Source organism: Stylophora pistillata, chromosome 4 (assembly GCF_964205215.1).
Source record: "Stylophora pistillata chromosome 4, jaStyPist1.2, whole genome shotgun sequence".
In the NCBI taxonomy this organism is placed as follows: Eukaryota; Metazoa; Cnidaria; class Anthozoa; order Scleractinia; family Pocilloporidae; genus Stylophora; species Stylophora pistillata.
This window is the reverse complement of record NC_142522.1, coordinates 5,453,671-5,474,155: the sequence shown is the minus strand read 5'-3', so window position 1 is coordinate 5,474,155 and position 20,485 is coordinate 5,453,671. Positions and strand designations below refer to the sequence as shown.

The following is a 20,485-nucleotide window of genomic DNA, read 5'->3' as shown; positions in this document are numbered from 1 at the left end:
AGTAAGGCAAACCTGATGCAGTCTAAATTTTGAGCCCTGAAAAAGACATTCGAAACATGAAATGACCTGACCTGATCTAATAAATTGATCAGCCTTTCGCGTTCACGTGGAACGAGACAAGGAGTTTCGCGCATCATGTGCGCATGGGTTTTCGTGGTCATTACAAGTCCCTTCCTGTTCAAACAACAACTATGCGTTTACTTTCCCACCATACTCGTAGGACAGTGAAAGAGGGAACACCAAGTAGTCTTAATTGGGCTTGTTGTGTGTGATTATTTCCAAAATATATGTTCCTTTTGCTTCAGACTGATTTGCTATGATTTTGTGTCGACTTCAACATTGCAAGATGTTCTTAGCGACGAGGGAACTTTCCTCAATTTTGATGCAGTTTGGGCTATAGCCTGTGACGTCATCAGCGCTATAGAAAGACTACAGGAACTTGGGATGGTGCATAACAACGTCACAACAAGCCACATTTTGATTGCTCATTGCTTAAGGGTAAATAAAATTTCCACTTTTTTTGCGAAATTGTATTGGATACTAAATAGAATCACTTGGTCAAAAGTATATACTATCGATTATTTTCAGCTTCCTCCGGTGAGAGCGGTCTTGGGAGGATTGTCTCGAGTGTCCAAGAACAATGAGCCTAGTTCGTTTACAAACTGGGTAGCTAATAAGCAGATTCGTCATGGCAACGATATTGAGCAGTTTGGACAGTTGATAGCCACCCTATTAGGACACTGTCATGGGTCCAATGAATACGTTCAGGTAGGGTTATTACTAGTGACAGCTTGATAACTAGCTGCTGATCAGGAAATGAGCCCACAATCCTCCCAGTAATGTCTGGTATTGGATGACAAGACATGGCCTGATTCAAAGCCATTAAATAGGCATGAAGAGAATGACCATTATATCGTGAATGTTTTCTGTTTCTTCAAAACGAAAGAGGTAGCTTTTCTCTCTTTACTAAATTTGACTTTTTTTCAGCTGCATGAAATCATGAACCAGTGTTTTGAGAAAACAGCCGAAAAGAGACCTAAAGCGTCTAACATCCGGGAGTTGCTGGAGGAGATTCAGCATTAAGTTGGAGTCCGGGAGACATATTTATAATTGGAAAAAGTTTGGCACAGCGTTGTTTTACTGGATACAACTCTTATCTCCAGATGGACAATTTTTGAATTATTTCATTGTAAACCCTATTTACTGACTCTACTGTATGTTCATTATTTCTAATAATTTCTTTCAACTTTGTAACTTTTTTTCGCAAGTATGGATGCGAGTACAATTAAAGATTATCCGTTCTCCATTATCCGCTGATTTTAATAAACTATCCATCTAATATTGAGTCCTTCTTTGCCATACACTCTATTAATGGGTCACTTACTCTTAACTAGCGTTTTAAGGACGACTGCGAAGGAGGCAACCGCCTAACTTTTATTACCAGTTCAAAAGCAATCATAGCCTGCGAGAAGGCTCGCATTAGCGCTGGGCCATGAGAGACAAAGCTCGTGAGATTCCATTAGGCTGGTGTGCAAGAGGTCTGTGTGGAGTCTTGGGTTGAAAATGGTGCAATCTCTGTGGACCTCTCGCGCGCTCACATCGCTCGCCGACTCGGAACGTGCGCCGGGCCTCACCACCCGTATGATAACGCCGACGAGAGCCTGCCCGCAGATTAACGTTCCCCATAACCCTCTTAAATATTTTGCAACAATGCGACACCACAGACGTAACTGGATAGATGGCCAGAGGTATTTCAATCTCGTCGTTGAGGTGTTGCGCGTGAGACATCAACACCCTTCCTTCTGTAAAAAATCTTGGCGTAAGACCAGTGCTCCCTGTCAGAATATCAGTGACGTCCAAGCCATTCTCTAATCGCCATCATGGTGGCAGGGGAGAAGTCCCAAGTGTCGTCGCAGCTTGGGTCGCTGGTATAAAGCTCGTGAGAAATGATTTTTTATAATCGCGAAATTAAAGACCCGCGTTATTAAGCACCAAGAAAGTATTTAAGCACCAAAACAGTATATTATTCGCTGAAGGTCGGGGCTGCGGCAAAAAGTGAATCTGCAGAAGTTTGGGGACTATTGAAGTTTAGGGACAATTGAAAATCGGCTGCCAATAATAGGATCGGACCGGGTAAATTCTATCGTAGCACAACCAAATCCTCCGAAATCCTCACCTCTCCCCCTACCCTCCCCTCACCCCTCCCCTCCCTTCCCACCTCAGGTGATAAATAATGATCGGTATCTTAACGGTTTTGCACACGAACAGTCCGTCATTTGCAGAAATGAAAAGCTGGGAAAATGTTTGGACTGATGGTGTCAAGTTAATGTTTTTGTTGAAAGTACGATCGATATTTTTCTGTTATATTTATTCCAAATCTGGAAGGAAATGAAGCCAAATTAGAGGTTCTCGTTTTCTGTAGGTGTCCAATTAAATCTGTCTAGAAAAATCTATCTTTTAGTGGTTTCGTGGTGTTTTTAATTATTCAAGAAAATTGAAATTGGCAAGTTTGTCTCTAGAACACAAAATGGAAATTCGCTATAAGCTATTAATTGTAACTGAAAATTTTCCCTCAAAAAACATGTTTTTTATCTCTGGTGAGTTCAGTCGACAAATTCGATACGTCTTTTGAATCATCATTTTTGAAAATATTAAACTGACTTTTGTTCTGTAGTTATTCTAATTTACTAGGCTTAAGATTATTTTTGTTTTGGGGTTTGAACCAATTCACAATGCGAAAACCAATTTGTGAAACAAAAAAAATTATTACTCCTTTCCAGGTCATCGAATGCTTTCGATCCATGGATCTTATTAAAATATTATAAACTTTGCGGGGTTTCCTTCATCCGTGAGCCATTTTAGGGAAAAGAGGGCCGGCTTTTAACAACAACATCCGCTTTGCATAAACAGATGTCTTGCTGTCCTCTAAATATAGCATCAACAACAACAAAAAAAATAATAAAAATTTGCGACGTACAGCTTATACAACATCATATACCTCGTTGCTAAAACATAAGATCACTCGATCAGTAACGATTGATGTCATTTTCGCGTAAGACCTGAGAAATATACAAAGTATTAAAACGCACGTGCAAAGCTATCGTTTTGCTGATTAAAAGCCGTTTAAAAATTTATCATTTTTTTTACTTCGTTGTTGTCTTTGCTTATTTTAAAGGCCCATAATTAAAATCTAAACATCCTATTTTAAGTATTTTTCCAATATAATACTGACTTGGCGCACCGTACGTTCTCAAGTCTTGTCGTAAAATAAGCCACCATCTTCCCTATAAGGTTTATCGTTAATCGAATAAGTAAAGTATCTTTTTCTCCTACCCTTGCTGTATTTTAAGCAAGTCATTTTTTGCTTTTTAAGCATAGAATAATCATGATTATCGTGACGAAAGCACCCCCCTCCCCCAAAATTCAGTTTGATTACATTTTTTCTAGGTTGATTTTTAAATGTTGAGCTGATTCTTTGATTTGAAACTTTAATGTACTTTCAAATATAATTTGCATGGTTTAAACACACTCCATTTAGAAACAGATTTTACCTAATTGCCTGATCCTTTCGAAATTGAGTAAATGCCACAATAAACCACAATGCGATATGGTATAAAAAAAAAAAAATGACATTTCAACCATCAGTAACGAATTTTTGCAGATGAGAATCATAATATGTTGCTTGCGTTTTATTCCCTTTTCCTCAATTTGTTTCAGGCGTCAACATACAAGTCTCTTCTTGTTCAAAAAACAACTATTGCGTTTACTTTCCCACCATACTCGTAAGACAGTGAAAGAAAGAACACAAAGTAGTCTTAACTGGGCTTGTTGTGTGTGATGATTTCCAAAATATATGCCTAAGGCGTCTAACATTCGCGAGTTGCTGGAGGAGATTCAGCATCGAGTTGAAGTCCGGGAGACATATTTATAAATGGAAAAAAGCTTAGCACAGTATTATTTTACTGAATGCAACTCTTATCTCTAGATGGACAATTTTTGAAGTATTTCATTGTAAACCGTATCTACTGACTCTACTCTGTGTTCATTAGATCAAAGCTGATTTTAATAAGCTATCCATCTAATATGGAGTCCTTCCTTGCCATGCACTCTAATAAATAGATTTAGCCACGCCTAAAAGCGGAGCTCCCAAGTTCGTAATAGTAATGATAACATAAAAGATGTGCATTTCCCAAGACTCGCCTGAGTCACCCCTCCCTTACGTACGCTCGGTCAGTCACGTGACAACCAAAAGGTTGATCATATTCCATGGGTATTGGGCTCTGCAACACGTGCGCTTCGCGCGCGTGGGAGCCCCGGTTTGCGCGATTCTGAAAATAAGCTTGCTATTCCGGCGTGCCACGCACTAACTATTATAAACTATCGTGGTGGAGTCCTCTGGAACAGCCTACCCTCAGCTGCTAGGCAAGCAACATCTCTGGCTAATTTCTGACGATTGTTAATTAATTCCGACACGGCATTCATGTAAAACAGGCTTTAAGTTAATTTAGCTTCTGTAATAGTTAGTAATATTTTAAATTAGACTAATATACGTAGTTTATACATAGTATAAATAGTTCTTCGCAATTAGTTGTAGCTTTCATATTAAACTGTTAATGCCTGATATGTTTTACCGCGTTTAAATAAAGATGATGATGATAATGATGATGGTGACGAGGGAACCATTCATTATTTTTATTGCATGGCGGGGGGGGGGGGGGAAAGAAGTTTGAGGACTATTGAAAATCGGCTGCCAATGATAGGGGATCACACGAATATTGCAAAGCCTTATGGGGGAATCGGATCAGGTAAATTTTATCGTAGCATAATCAAATCCACCGAAATCCCCTCCTCACCCCTTTTTTTCCCCTCACTCTCCCCTCCCCTCCCCTCTCCTCCCCTCCCCCTCAGTTGATAGTCCGTCATTTGCACAAATGAAAAGCTAGGAAAATTTTTCGAGTGATGGTGTGAAGTTAATGTTTTTGTTGAAACTACGATCGATATGTTTCTATTTTTCTGTTATATTTATTCGAAGTCTGGAAGGAAATGAAGCCAAATTAGAGATTCCCGTTCCCTGTAGGCGTCGAATTAAATCCATCTAGAAAAATCTATCTTTGAGTGGTTTCATGGTATTTTTTAATTGTTCAAGAAAATTGAAATTAGCAAGTTATTCTTTGGAACACAAAATGGAAATTACGCTTTAAGCCATTAAGTGTAACTGAAAAATTTCCCCTGAAAACATGTTTGATCTGTGCTGAGTTCAGTCGACAAATTCGATACGTCTTTTGAACCATCACCGTTTGAAAATATTAAACTGACATTTGTTCTGTATGTAGTTATTCTACTCTACTAGGCTTATGATTATTTTTTTTTTCAGGATTTGAGCCAATTCACTATGCGAAAACCAATGTGTGAAACAAAAAACATTTGTTCCTTTCCGGGTCATCGAATACTCTCGATCCATGGATCTTATTAAAATATTATAAACTTTGGGTTTCCTTCATCCGTGAGCCGTTGTAGGAAAAAGAGGGCCGGCTTTTAACGACAACATCCGCTTTGCAGAAACAGATGTCTTGCTATCCTCTAAATATGGCAAAAAAAGAGTTGTAAAAAATTGCGACATACAGCTTATACAACATCACCAATCACGTAGCTCCATTTTCTGCCTTTAAAAGCACACACAACCCACAATTCCTCTATTCGCTCCGACGAAGGGCTAACGCTCGAAACGTCAGCTTTTATAACCGTAACGGTGGCCAATTTACCATTTCAACTTTGTTGATATATTCAAATTATACAACATCATATGCCTTCTTGCTAAAACATAAGCTCACTCGATCTGGAAGGATTGATGTCATTTCCGCGTAAGACCTGAGAAATGTGCAAAGTATTAAAACGCACGTGCAAAGCCGTCGTTTTTCTGATTAAAAGTTTTAAATAAGTTTTCATTTTTTACTTCGTTGTTGTCTTTGCTTCTTTTAAAGGCCTATAATTAAAATCTAAACATCCTATTACAATTCTTTTTCCGATATAATACTGACTTGGCGCACCATACGTTCTCAAGCCTTGTCGTAAAATCAGCCGCTATCTGCCCTTTAAGGTTTAGCGTTAATCGAATAAGCTGTTAAGTGTCTTTTTTTTTCTACTCCTTACTGTATTTTAAGCGAGTCCTTTTTTGCTTTTTAAGCACAGAATAATCATGATCATATTGACAAAAGCACCCCCTCCCCCAAAATTTAGTTATATTCAATCTTTTCTTGGTTGATTTTTAAACATTGTGATGATTCTCTGATTTGAAACTTTAATGTACTTTCAAAAATAATTTGCACGATTTAAACACACTCCATTCAGAAACAGATTTTACATTTTGCCTGATCCTTTCGAAATTGGGTAAATGCCACAATAAACCACAATACGATATAGTATAAAAATTTGACATTTCAACCGTCAGTAACGAATTTTTGCAGATGAGAAGCAGAATAGGATGCTTGCGTTTTAATCCCTTTTCCACAATTTGTTTCAGGCGTCAATATACCAATTAATTGAATCCCTCTAGCGATCACTGTGTTTTCAGTTTTCCGCTGTGGGAGCTTGTTCTAGGCGATGAGGACGTGAAATCTGTACCCTTTTTTCACTAGCATGTGAACACAAAAGTTTTTGCCATCTAGCACAGATGCGATGGTAATAAACTTGTAAGTCTCTAAATTTTATTTGCAGATCCACTCAGTTTATACAAACAGAAGCATATTCAGTCAAAGTTGTTTTGCTTTCTTTTATTTCTTTCTTCTTTCTCTCTCTTTTAACTCGACAAAATTTGATTTTTCCTCCTGGTTTAGTTTTTCGATGTGGGGTGTAAGCGCAAGGCAAAAATACGGGAAACATACCGGTTCGGTTTTGACACCCGATTGTCAACTGCCGGATATGGACCTCAAGGTGTATCTCAGTCTACGGAAATATTTCACCGAATTTGTCATGATTTATTTTGTAACGTAAGTGATTTTGTTGAGTTGTTTATTACTGTTTAAGATCCCGCTTCTTGATTAATTACCCTCATTCATTTTATCAAAAACTGTGTTATTTCCTCATGCTGTTTAATAAGTTGTCAGCTGGCCAGACGGCGCCCACTGTCCTGTCAGTGAAATCCCTGTGACTGAGACTAAATGGTTTTCTTTATTATTAATGTTTAGAAGCCTGAAGTCTCTTGTGTTTCTTCCACGCTACACCATTTCCCTCTGAAATACAACGTTCCAAGTCGACTTAAGCGTCACTTTTATTGTTTTTGACATAAAACAGTTGATTCTCTACAAAAAAAAAAAATAGACACGAAGCAACTGATCCAATCATGAAGTCCTTCCGCAAATGAATTTTCACTGAAATTGCATAAAATGAGGCGGCAAATAAATTATATTATCAAACGTTTTTTGTTGTGAAAACTTGGTGGATAAAACGTCTATTTGCATCATACAAAGAGAGAATGTGTAGTCGACTGAACAACCTTTCACCGCAGTTGTTAAATTATTCATGTCGCTGAGAGCTTAAACAATATTTTTGGTGCTTAGCCAATCAAATTCTTTGTTGTGGTATACTTCGCGCACGTGGGTTAAAGGTGTGCGAGGATTGTTTTTTTTCTTGTAGCCGGTTTTCTGCAGCTTTTTTTTCAATCTTCCTGTGTCCGGGATATTTCTTAGGGTGCCGGAAGTCTGATGAAATCAAACTCAGTCTGTTGCTCGTTCCTGTCTTGTGCAGGTGTGGAAGACAACAAACCAGTAATTATCCGTAAGTTTCGAATTTTTATTGACCGTGAAATTGACATAAGGAAATTTTCATTTCTAAGCGCCATGAAAACAATTAGACTAAATCTAAAATTGATTTTTGTTGGCGTGAAAACATAAAGATTTTCCTTGTGGTCGTTAAAGGTGAATTTGTTTTCTTCTCTCTTTTTTTTTTTTCCTCCATCTTCTTCTTCTCGCGGGTTATTCTGTTTGAAACTGTAAGAAACTAATGTTTATTTCTCTTTTTCTTTTCTTTTCGTGACGAAAGTGTATACATGTTGATTAGAAATGACATGAAATTGATTCTAATAAATTTAGGTCTATTGTGTTCGATGTCTGCTTGCTTTGTAAATTTAAGCTCAAGTCCAGGCGAATTAGCCGATAACGGCTAATTGGTTTCGAAGTGGTTTGAAGGGAATATTCGCTTTCGAAAAATGGCAGTCCGAGGGCGCCACCATAGGTCGATGCGCTTTATATTGATTGTCAGTGAAATAACAGACTTAGATGCAATCGGATGCCTCAGAACAATAGTATTTTGGTTGGCACCGCTCCAAAGCAAAGCTCCCGAGAGTATTTTAAACAATACATCACACCCCTAAGAGTGTTGTTTTGTCACCATGGCGGAGAGAATAATTTAATTTCTACCCGCAAATACGTGTAAAATATTGCTGGGACACCGCAGAAGAAACAAAATTGATCTGTTTCTGCGCGTTTTATTTTCTGTTTTTGGGAGGCCAAGTGCTCGCGTGGTGAGAATCGAAAGCGTATTGTCATCAAAAGTTCAAAGCTGTTTTTACAGCGCCTTTCCTGTTTGTGCTTGAATTTTATTTTTACTGCTGTCGATTATGTGATTCTGAGATTCTGTAAGTGCCTCATAATGGAAGGGATGCTGTGATCGAAATAAAACAAAAATTTAAGACTAAAGCGAAAAAAACACATTTCTTTTCTCAAGTGAAAATAAAATAATATATTCAGGTCGCCGACCCATGGAGGTGCAGTATGACATTCCGTGTCAAGCGTGACAAGATAATGGGCTTGTCTGATTGGTCAGTTTTGTTGCTGATTGGTCGGACCGTGTGTTTCAGACCGCCCGACCCTTTTGTAGCTGGCATGTTTTTCAGTCGTTCCGTTTTAACTGCTGTAAAATCTTCATTTTTAGGGCGAAAAACGGAGCTATTACTGCAGACAAAACTTTAAAGAATAGGACGAGTTGTCGGAATCAACAGATCGAAGTTTGACGAGGTTTGTACCGCGTTTTATAGTTTTTTATTATCTTCGTCTTGAACCATTTGGTATTTCAAGCATCTATGAATGTGTATGGCGTGAATTGTAAAATCCAGAAGACCTCGGGAAATTCATACTTTCTGTTAGAAGTCTTTTGAGGAATTATTCTTTAGAGTCATTTAAACATGTTGAACATTTTGTGAACGCATCTTGTTCAGTCTGAAAGCCAAAACTCGTAATTTTACACGACGGATCGAAGAATATGTAATGTTATGATTGACAAACATAGCTGCGCGATTTGAATTTCTAATTTTGTCACATTCGGTAAAAGATTTGTAGATTGCTTATCACCCAAGCAAAACCAACGCTACATGCATAAAAAACTGTTTCGTGGTCGTAGCTTCCAATCGGAGTTGGTATTGTATGATTCCGCTGAAACGATTTACTGTTCAAACGCCAGCTACTCGTCGTTTAATTTAACTTTAGTCGCTCGGCGTAAAATTATGTATGTGTGATTTTTACAGATTAAAACGCTCGCAAAAGTTATACTTCTGAGGGAAATGATTGTAATGCTTTTCGTTTGACAGGTAAGATCAGTTGTTTGTCCATTTTATTTAGTTTTTTAGGTTGCCTTTTGAAACTTGAGCGTGGCCAAAATGGCTAAAAAAGGGTTTTAAAAAGTAATTTTTAACGTGAATGCAAGCGAGAATTTCGTGATTGAGTTAAAAGCATTTTATATATAGCGCAGTAATTTGTGGCTATTCGCAGAATGGACTACTTTTTTAAAATTTGCCGACAATTGATGAAGTTGATAAGTGATCAAGTTATTTGAAATGTGTTGATATTTTGTTTAGATATAAACTGGGGATAATTTGATACATTCGTTGTGTTCACAGGGAACCAAATTCACGAGATTTTTAGGTCGTCTGGTTGGATAAACTTAAAGTAAAAGTCGTCCATTTTTTATTTTGGAACTTGCTACTCCCTCACAAAGCCCTTTTCTCTGAGACGGAAATCTGCATAACATGTTGTTTTCTAAACTTCAGAATCATTCGGGCAAGAACTTAGGTAAGCAAACCATTTGATAAATGTAAATCCTTTTATAACTCCTCGTCCACGTCACAGGGCCTTATTGCTTGCTTCAAAACGTGTTTGGTATGTTCGAAATACTACTTTAATCGATTAATTAGAGGATTTGGTATTAGTAAGATGATATTTGCCGCTCTATTCTGGCGACGACCGCTAATTCGTTACATGAATTTTTACGGTGCCCGTTTGGGTTATTTTATAGCCATTTTTGTCGACTGAAAATTTATCTTGCTAATTTAAGTTTAGCATATCTTGTCGAAGATAATCTATTTAAGTCACGAGGAGTTATCTCGACTTTTGTATATTTTTGACGGTTCTATATTTGGTAGTTACGCTGTAAAAACAATGAAAAAAACGTAACGGGAATTTTGAGTTTTGCTGAAGCGTTTTAAAACATTGTGTGGTATTGTCCCTCCAGTTTGCCGCTCAGGTAAATCTTTTGTAACTTTTGTCCTCTGTTTTTGAACCACAGAGGTTGATTTGACTTTGTTACCCTTCATTTATTTGAATAGTTGGTGAAAAACCTGTTGACCAATGAAATCATTCTCTTTGTCTCTTCAAAAAATAACCATTGTTTTTTTGTCCTTTAGCGCCTTTGTATTGTAACGCTAAATTATATTTGGACCAAAACTTGAGCTTTAAGAAATATCTCACTTAAAAAGTGCTTGCAACCTTTGGTTGTCACAGATGTCATTGATTTCATAGTTTGTGATGCACTTGCCAAAAACAAAAACTTCTTTTAACAGTCTGTGAATTTTGGAGAAGGAAGATAAAAAGACTGATGGCTCTTGATTGTGAAATGGAGCATGGCTTGCACAAGTGTATTTGTGAAGTGACCAGCAACAAATTTGCATTTACTTCCATTAATATTTAAAACAACATGTTTTCTTATAGAGAATGACAAAACAGAATGAACAAAAAAAAAAAGAAAAAAGATCACCAACTTTTTGCTTCATTTGCCTCATGAAGCTTTGTATTGTGAACAAATAATCCAAATAGAAGAGTCTTCAAAATCTCGTGATCTTGAATTTTTTCTTTATTTGGCTAAAGATGTGTATTATGAGCAGATGATACTTACTGGTAACATGTGGCTGCATGGAAACAACAATATATCACATCTAGTACACAAAGATTGTCAATTTAAATATTTTGATTTCTTTCAGGTATGTTATTTAGGAGTTTGATTTTGTGTTGCATGTGATTTAATAAAATCTCATTTTTGTTAATGCTTTTACTTCTACAAGGAACTTATATTCACATGTAATTTCTTCCTTTAATCTAAATACATACAAGAGATAGCACTTGCATTATAAACATCGCTAATCAAAGCAAGGGAAATTATATGAACCTTTGATTGCTGGTGACTCAGACAATCGTCTGTCCGTCCTTGTGCTGGCTCTATGTTTGGTTTGTTTGTTTGTTTGAACACTTCACTGGTTTTTCGTTCCCCTCATTATTTATCCACTTCTCGTCGCTTTAGTTCGCGTTTGCTTCTCTGTTTAGAGTCATTTCATTGGTTTTCTCTGGCCCTCATTTCGAATAGGAGTCTAAACCTTAGTGGCAGGTGACCCTTGAAAAGCCCCTCTACGTTGAATCTGTTGAGATCACCGAAAACCTGGACTGCTGTCGACGAGATAATGGAATTCTTAGCATCGACGTATCCACTGATGAAACCAGTTTACATCCATCTTGTACCAAGTTTGTGTCCTATGGAAAGTCGTGGGGTTACAAAGTACGCTGTTCTCCACCAGCGCGTGGACGTTACGTGACATTCAAGTTGATTGGTAGCAATGTCACGCTAGTTCTTTGCCAGGTTGTGATTCGCACAGTTGGTAAGTTTCACCAGTTGCAGTTAATTAAAAAAAAAAGTTAAAGTAAAATGTGCACGTAACTATGGTCCACGGAGTTTGGCGGGATGCATGGTATAACGTTAACTACGACACTACAAAAACATCAACTATGCGCGAAAATCCTGCTTTCCAATATACGCCACAAAGCCAAATAATTCTTCGAGATTTCGATGCACCGGTAAATGTGGCAGAAAAGTACATTCAGCGTTTGACTGGTTACTTACAGGTAATTTTTTTCACTATAACTTTGAATACAGGTCATCAACCAACTCAACAAAATCGTCTCTAGAGTCAACAACAGATTTTTCTATGTAGTTAATGACTGCCTCACCCCGCTTAAGCTTTCTTGAAAACACCATCTACCAAAATCGTAAAACAGAAAAATCTGAGGAAGGGTTTCATTATCTGAACGAATACAGTAGTCGAAATAGTACATTTGCTTTTTCAGAACTTCCATTCGTGCACTGGAACCGGTACAAAATCGCGTGAATGGGTGGAAAAAGAGAGAGACAGCAAAATGGCTTCTTTGAAAATAAATAACCGAAAATGCAATCTCGTGTAGCCTCAGGTTGTTCTTCGTCCTTCCTTTGTCAATTGAGAAACTGCATTTATCCTTCTACAGGCTCCCGAGAGTGGTAATTACACATTTTACGTGGCATGTGATGATTTATGTGAACTATGGATGCACGATGTTACTGAGGAAGGCATTGAAACTGTTGATAAGAAGTCAGAAAAGACTGTGTCGAAGCAACCAATCATCACTGTTGAAAGATGGACTGACCATCAACAATGGGACAAGTGAGACACGCAAAATAATAATTGATATGATTAGGGTCGCTTGAAACTTAGATGTGCATCGTAGTGCCTTCAAAGATATTCGGGAAAAAAATTTTCGACCGATTCTTAGGCACCCCAAATTCCGGATCTAAGTCAGAACTTATGTGCGATCTTCATGCTGTGGTATTTATTACAACACTTTTTTTGAAAGTTCACACACCAAACCTTTCCAAATAGAAAGTGACTATCCAAGGACAGGGGGAAGTAGCCTTACTCGTGTTCGTTTCATATGCAGAGAAAACCGCCGCAGGCTTTTAGGTATACACCTCAAGGTTTCTGGGCGTTCTTCTTCTTAGATCATATACGCTGTCTTGTTTTTTTAAGGTATAAAGCCCTGAGCAAACATCACAACCAATATTTTTGGACAAATGCCGCATTTACCAAATGGAGGTCTTTATGAGTGAAATAGTAGGCCCAGACCACGTATCTCTGGGCATGCGTAGACCAAATGGTGAATATGAACAGCCTATTCCAAGAAAAAGACTATTTTGGACTAAACCAGGTATGACGGACGGTTATGTTGTTGGATATAGCAGCTGTCATGGCCGCAAGCAAGAATCATTCAGAACTACACCGTGGTGATTATTAAAAGCTGCTTCTCCGTTCAATTCTGATAGGGACACGTAAACTAGAAGTGACACTTGAAAATCGTGAATCATCCATGTTTGGTTTCGTCGGTGCGGCATTGCGCATTTCAGGTGAGTTACTCAGGTCTTGCATGTTAATAATGGGGATTCATGTACTTCTAAGTTACCCGGAATAATTAAGCGCTGCTATCAAAAATCACATATCTCTCAATTAATCTTTCAGATTTTCTTTTTCAGTTTTAAAACCTGTGCCGGTATTATCGTCGATATCAACATTAGCTAGTCAGTATTACAATAATCATCATTAAGATCCATAACTTTTGTTATTATTAGTATTACCATTGTAGGGAAAAAATATTTTATGTTTGTGTCGATGTTTCCGTTGCTCGGAAGACATATCTATAATACTATTACCCAAAAAAAGGCTTAATGGTAAAAAAGTGAACCCTGGTGGTTGATGAAAACGTCTATTAGAGTACCAAATAATCTGGTACTCTAATAGACGTTAAACCTAGCATATAAAACATCACTACTTTCATTTTAAATAGGATTTTTCCAGTTCTGTTGTGATGGTTTGTATTGCCCAGACTGCCTGCTACAACTGAATAATCACAACGCTTGGACAAAACATAACAATTAACCCAGCAGTGAGCCTGTCTTGTGTAAACACATCCTTCACGGCTGTTTTCGACGCAATCAAATAGCCGGGAAATTTTACAGTGAAGGTGAGTATATAGGCTTTAAGTGTGAGATCAAGATGGCTCATCCTTGACCTCACACAGTCAGTGTATCTATACGAATAGATATGCTGACTGTGTGCTACCAGAGGAAGGCTCCTTGTACAGGCCATTTTATACAGCGCACTATTCACTTAACATTTCTGCATATCAATACAGATTTCCTCTTCGTTTCCAAGCAATCTGGAGAGTACTGTTCATCAGAGGGTATTAGGTCATCTCCATCTTCAAGGTGAAGTCCTTTCTCGTGTAATTTTTAACCTGTCTTCAGATTTAAAATAAACTAATTTTGATAACTTCATTTATCTACTTACTAGCCGTGGTGTTAAAAAGTGCTATTTCCAATCAGAATACTGCGGATGGACACACCCCGATGACATGCCGAAAAAGTGGAAATTATCCGGTGCTAAACCCTTCGTTAACTATCCAGGTTAGTTGAAAGCAGAGAGCGAAATCTCAGAGCTATACATAGGTACTGATCATAATCACTTCGTTTGACAGGGGTGTTAATTTGGCAAAAATGCACAAATCTGAAGAATATTGAAGGGATAGGTCTTTTCCAGGGCTAGATGCTTCATTTGCCTGTCTTTCGTGCCCCATGAGTATGAGTGTTAGGCTCTGGCTGCTGTGCTATTTCAGCTGTCTTAAAAATCAGTTTTGTTTCTTTAACACTCTCCCGGCGAGACAATGAACATTTAAAGTTCCCAGGCACACTTTCTCGGGTCCCTCCAGTTTTGGCTCCCTGAAAACGCGATGCGTTACTGCAACTGTATAAGATTCCTTTTTACAATACAGGTAGCTTTGCCTTTGTTGATGGGCCTTACAAAGCACAATTGGACAGTCCTTTATTGCCATGGGAACCGTTACATAAATCTGTGGGCTTATGTCTACGTTTCAATTACCTCATGCCCGCTAAGTCGAAGCCGACTCTCAAGGTTTACCTAAGGGACAGAAGTGAAGAGAATCTGGTGTTAATATGGAATTTGACCGGAAACCACGGTGAAAAATGGTCAGCAGCTCAGGTTGCTTGGCCAGGAGCCGGAGGAACTCAGGTTAGAACTGAGAAATGGAGACGAAATGAACTCACGTCTCATCATTCAATCGAAGCTTGATTTTTTTTTCTGGGGTTTATTCTTTTAGATCATTTTTAAAGGAGAAGGCGTTCTTGAAGACGAAATTAACGTTGCATTTGATGACGTCGTTATAACTACTGAGAATTGTTTACTACGACCCTACTTTGCTCAGCCAGGTGATCCTGTTTTCATTGAAAGTAAAAGATAGCTTACAACTAAATTAATAACGTTTTCATTGTGAATTCGTCAAGTACATTCTGTTATTTTCCTTTGGTACCTGTGGTTATACAAGCCAATGAAGTAAATGGCATTCAATGTCAAGACGTTTGAAAGAAATAACAGCTAATTAAATATTTGATTAGTCTGAGTGCATCTTTTTTGAATGAATAGCTATTGTTTCAAGCTAATGACCGCAGCTACACAATCTTAGACCTTACGAAAAGACATCCAGCTGAATGTTAACCACTAAAATGGCTGATGTATGTTGAAACTTTATACTAACTTCTGTGCCTATGTTCAGTTTCTCTCAGCAAACATTGCGCCGGCTTTCCCTTCAAATCGAATTTGTTTCATAAGTGATTCTTAAATTTTCCGGTTGCGTTAGGTTTCGAACGTAGCGAAGATCGGTTTACCTGTAAGAACGGCGAATGTGTCAAGAGGAATTTGTTGTGTGATGGCGACTTTGCCTGCAAGGATCATTCAGATGAAGAGAATTGTGAGTGTCCTTCCAGTATGTTCGCCTGTAAAGGAGGAGGATGTCTCCTAGCAACGGCAGTGTGTGACGGTTACGAGGACTGTTCTAGCGGAGATGATGAAAGCAACTGTCGTGAGTGAACTGTTAGGTGTATTTAGTCAAATGATCATGAAGCAGATGATATCTCTATGGTCTATAAAATGCAGACTGCTAAGGACCCTTGACTTATCTCCAATTAGTGAAACAGCAGTTGCCCAGACTATTACGCTCAAGCGGGCCAATTAAGCAGTTGGTCTCCAACGAAAAAGCAAAAGATTATCGTCGTCTGGTAGTTACTAAAATGCACCGATGATAATTTTTCTTGGCAGGAAATCCATGTCCCTCCAGCCATCAGTGCCTTAATGGATCGTGCATTCCCTGGTCAGACACTATTGTAGTCAAACACCCTTCTGCAAGGATGGAACTAACACACCATCTATATGCGGTAAGCAAGATCAGAGTGTTAAGCAAGATCAGAGTGTGAATCAAGCGTAAAAAGAAGGGTAGCAGTTGGGTAACCGTGTCTGCTGGAAAAAATGATGGTCTGCTTGTTGTTTGCTTGTTTTGGATAGAATGAAAAATCGTATTCGGGTGGTCCTCCGCATGTTTTACAGGATTTCCTCTATATAGATTCCCCAGGGGTTTCCCTTATCAGAGGAGATTTATATGTAATTTCAGTTAGATTTCCTTATGAAGAGAGCCAGTCACTAGTGGTGATCCTCTTAATTGTGTAATTAACAAAAGTTTGCAAGTCACACTTTTACGTAGATGTGGTTTTCACGTGGCATTTCATCTTTCTGGTTTCCAGGTTCTACCAGGTGTAATCTTAACGATTTGGCGTGTACCTCCAAAAATTCCACTGGACAAAAGAGATGCAGATCTTTCAGAGGTAGAACGACTTCAGTGTTTCTTCTATACTAACTTTGTTGTGGTTAATTGCAGACCTAATCAGCTATTCTAATCAGACGACTCTTTTTCTTACTAACTCGTAGAGGAATAACTAAAAACTACTGCTTTTTAAGCGAAGCAGATGGTCCAAACATGCACAAAGTGTTCTCTAAAGTGGAAATCAGTAAATTTATTTGTTTCTCAATGGTAAATTCAATTTATTCGCCAGAATCAAATTATCTTAAGAACTTGTTTATTTCATTTTGTCCATTCTTTTGAATCACCTGCCAATTCTTTAGCTATGATGATTTTTCTATGATTGTGTTTATTTGCCTGTTTGTTTTCTTTCCTGTTTTTAAGTGAATAAGTTTCTATTGGTCCTTTCAGGTAACTGTAACTTTCAAACGGGCCACTGTGGACTAAAGCCTGACAAGAATGCCACTTTCCAGTGAACCGTGGGCACTGGTCAGACGCAAACAGAAAGAACTTGGCCGAGTTACGATCACACTTCGTTCAGCAAGGATGGTAAGGCAGCCTTTGCGCAGAAATCACTTCAGCGAGGAAAGAACCAACAATGGCCTAAGCAGAAATAAAGGCTCCGAATGAATTCAATTCTATCGAAAAAATTGATAACGGTTATGACCGAACAAAGCGGTTTTAAAGTAATCTAGGACTACAATGCTTTTGCTGATATCGTTCTGTTGTTGGTCAGGAAAATTCGTGACATTCTATTGACCAATGAAATGCATGACTAAAATCACACACGATTTGGTTACCTGCGCTTAAGGCAGCATGCTTGTCTCACCTCGAGTTCTCATTAGAACTTAAGGGTATTTTCCTTCGCTTTAATTGGCTGTTAAAATCGCTTTGAGATTGCTTTTACGACATCTAATCGGAGAGCGCTCTAAAACCCAGCTATTTCGCTCATTAGGGTCAGAATTCGGATGACGAAAAGGGCAAAAAAACAATAGGCGCGCAATATCTTTTTTTGCAGGTTTTTATATCTATATTGAAGCTTCTCGAAGAAACTTTGGAGACGAGGCGAGATTGCTTAGCGACTGGATGAAACCTAATGAGACAGTCTGCGTTAAGTTCTGGTATCACATGCATGGGTCGGACGTTGGTAATCTGAGTATTTACCTCAAAACTAACCAATCAGAAACCCTTGTTTGGATGGTTTCGGGAGATCAAGGAAACCGTTGGCGATATGGTCAGACGGCTTTGAATAGCACCCTTTGGTTTAAAGTAAGTATTCAATTTTCCAATAATTATGCAGCGAAGAGGCTTGAAACTATATAATATATTAACACGATTCAGTCATATAAGAGGACGTTAAAATCATCTAAAAATGCGTAATCGACAGAGCATTCTCTCGCAGGAGCTGCTGGCCGGACGAAAGTCTCGCTCTTTCATTGTAGATGTTTTCAATTTCAGCTCCTTTTTAAAATATTATGTTTTATAAGGGCGTTTAAAAGAGTGCATTGCATTTTCATTTACTTAATCGCATATTTTCCAAAAGTACAAGGTTAAAATCTGAAGTATTTCGCAAAGTAATGAAAAATACGCATTTAAGCTTTGTAAAGGTCAATTTTTGTTGATATCAGGATTGCTATTTTCAGTTTGTACTGGAAGGAGCAGTTGGTACTGGAAGTAAAGGGGATATTGCAGTGGATGATTTTACGGTGGTGGACGGAGCATGTGAAAAAATCTTCAAACAAAGTAGGTATATTTAATTTTAAGGTGATTGAAAGCGATCTAAACAGAAATAAAGTCTTCAAGACAAGTTAACACGAATTACCACGATTTCTCGCTATTTTCCCGTCCAGCATCGTCAGTAATAGGAATATTAAGAAGCACAAGTTGCATCTATAACCTATTACTTTTTATGCTTCGTCTCCAGCGAATCCAGACTGCTATTTTGAAGAGAGTGGGTGCGATTGGTACGTTCATGATGGAGGGGTTCTGAATACTCATTTGGCGGGAATGGGAAAGCGAGGTAAGCTGTTTGATCGTCAGTTGACAGTAACATAGTGATGCTTTATGACCGATAACGGTCGTTTGCTTTCCCTTTTCCCACAATTGCCGTAGAAAATACAGAAATTTTAAAATATGTCTTAAAAACGATGTAATAACCTTCAGCAAGTTTCAAAATGGCACCGTCCAGGAACGCACTTTTTGGCATATTTGAAAACGATTTTTCCTAAGTTAGGATATCCTTTGGAATCTTAAAATGCAGTCCCCACTATGATTTCACGTATACTTTTTAATGTCGGCGACAAAATCATATGGTATCCAGAGCAGATCACTCCTTAACACGACGCCGTATTTTTTGTCAGTAGGATACGCCTCTCTACCGGTTGGAGCATCAGAACTGCCATGTTTGCTCTCGTCTCCTATCATCAACAGCATTGCCTATGAATGGAAGTGCCTTCGTTTCTGGCACAAGGCTTCGTTAACTGTTTTATTAAACAACACAAACACGGACAAAACTCAACATCATGTCCATGCAGAAGAGGCGACCAATATGTGGCGTTACGCACAGCTTCCAATACCAGTCAATTCAACTCAAATTCAGGTAGTTAATACTCTCCTTCGCAGTGTTTTGTTAAGTCTCGCCATGCAGCGTTAAGCTCGTGTAGAAACGCGTTGTTTACCCTTCTAACAACAGGTGTAACGTGAGAGAGCGCGTTACAAGTCTAGACCACACAAAGGCTGCGAAGGAGAAAAACTCTTAACGTGGTTACGATTTAATGATGTCGTGGTGTCTTCTATGACGGTGTTCTTAGACGGTGTTCCTAGAACTAGAGTGGGTTAGACTTAAACATTCCTTTTTCCCATAACACCTATCTTCTCGTGGTTGTACATGCCTGAGCTTATCGTGATTGCCTTTTTATAACCTACCATAGATTCATTCTGTTGGTGTCTGCAAATTCACTCTGGACCATTTCTGGCCATTGCTGATGTTTCTTTCACCAAAGAACCCTGCAAACTGATTCCTTGGAGTGCTGTTAAAGGTAAGGGTTACGCTAGAGGTTACGTATTCATAGAAAACTGCACTTCGTGTACTTTCATGTTCTTTTTTACGTTGCAGGCACTTGCTGTGCCCATTAACCTCTCACTCCTACGACTAACTCATCAAAGTGACGCTATGGTAAACTCGTGGATATGCTGTGCAAAATTATGAATAAAATGAATGTAATTGTACTAAAAGCCAATGATCCTATTCTTCCAATTGAAGAAACATATTAAAGCCGTCAATTCCCTAATAAGAGTTAAATTTTCAAGAAATGAGCGTCATTCATTAAGGGGAATGAATATTTAGATTTTAGAGTTAGATGGCGAAAGGAGGAAGGGCATAATGTTTTGGGAACATTTGGCACGCCTAAAGCTACATTAAAATAGAGAAACTGAAACGATTTTCTTTTTTTCACCTCCATACTCGCCTCTAACCGTAGGTAAAACAGCTAAAAACGCGGAAAGTATAGGCTACGGTTTATCCTATCCTGTTCTAACTATTTTACCAATAGCTACATTACTTTTTAATCCCTAACAACCATTAGATTGTCAAAAGCCTCTTAGCATGGAGAATGGAACTATCTCCAAAAAACAAATCACTGCTTCATCACAATGGGATGCTCACCACGCCCCTTCTCAGTGCAGGTTACATTTGAAACAATCAGGCGTTAAACAGGGATCTT

At 38.4% G+C, this 20,485-nt stretch overlaps 3 protein-coding genes and 1 long non-coding RNA gene across 4 annotated transcripts in view; all 4 read left to right on the top strand.

The window, feature by feature from the left end:
- LOC111347271 (uncharacterized) overlaps positions 1–1,309 on the top strand; it is a 34,922-nt gene extending 33,613 nt beyond the window's left edge. The window contains 3 exon segments of the mRNA XM_088756591.1: positions 306–498; positions 589–768; positions 988–1,309. Coding sequence (XP_088612717.1) covers positions 306–498; positions 589–768; positions 988–1,110 — 496 coding nt within the window. The 3' untranslated portion in view covers positions 1,111–1,309.
- A 7,561-nt stretch (positions 1,310–8,870) lies between these two features.
- Positions 8,871–14,214, top strand: LOC148732123 (uncharacterized). The gene is made up of 6 exons (XR_015999819.1): positions 8,871–9,011; positions 9,518–9,580; positions 9,890–11,914; positions 12,555–12,730; positions 13,094–13,467; positions 13,905–14,214. It is a non-coding gene; the product is annotated as an uncharacterized LOC148732123 (long non-coding RNA).
- A 200-nt stretch (positions 14,215–14,414) lies between these two features.
- Positions 14,415–17,288, top strand: LOC148732122 (MAM domain-containing glycosylphosphatidylinositol anchor protein 1-like). Its single transcript, XM_088756397.1, has 5 exons — positions 14,415–14,523; positions 14,889–15,145; positions 15,234–16,344; positions 16,708–16,788; positions 17,175–17,288. Exons 1-3 carry the CDS (start codon positions 14,472–14,474, stop codon positions 15,372–15,374), a joined length of 450 nt encoding a protein of 149 aa, XP_088612523.1. The 5' UTR covers positions 14,415–14,471; the 3' UTR covers positions 15,375–16,344; positions 16,708–16,788; positions 17,175–17,288.
- Positions 17,283–20,485, top strand: LOC148732121 (apical endosomal glycoprotein-like). The gene is made up of 7 exons (XM_088756378.1): positions 17,283–17,312; positions 17,782–18,032; positions 18,407–18,506; positions 18,688–18,783; positions 19,127–19,362; positions 19,694–19,801; positions 20,348–20,485. Exons 2-6 carry the CDS (start codon positions 17,850–17,852, stop codon positions 19,778–19,780), a joined length of 702 nt encoding a protein of 233 aa, XP_088612504.1. The 5' UTR covers positions 17,283–17,312; positions 17,782–17,849; the 3' UTR covers positions 19,781–19,801; positions 20,348–20,485.

Coding starts and splice junctions, on each gene's coding strand:
- LOC148732121 (XM_088756378.1), top strand. CDS start 17,850: ATGAAACCTAATGAGACAGTCTGCGTTAAGTTCTGGTATCACATGCAT. Junction 18,033..18,406: donor ATAGCACCCTTTGGTTTAAA/GTAAGTATTCAA, acceptor TGCTATTTTCAG/TTTGTACTGGAAGGAGCAGT. Junction 18,784..19,126: donor GGCGGGAATGGGAAAGCGAG/GTAAGCTGTTTG, acceptor TTTTGTCAGTAG/GATACGCCTCTCTACCGGTT.
- LOC148732122 (XM_088756397.1), top strand. CDS start 14,472: ATGCCGAAAAAGTGGAAATTATCCGGTGCTAAACCCTTCGTTAACTAT. Junction 14,524..14,888: donor ACCCTTCGTTAACTATCCAG/GTTAGTTGAAAG, acceptor TTTACAATACAG/GTAGCTTTGCCTTTGTTGAT. Junction 15,146..15,233: donor CAGGAGCCGGAGGAACTCAG/GTTAGAACTGAG, acceptor TTATTCTTTTAG/ATCATTTTTAAAGGAGAAGG.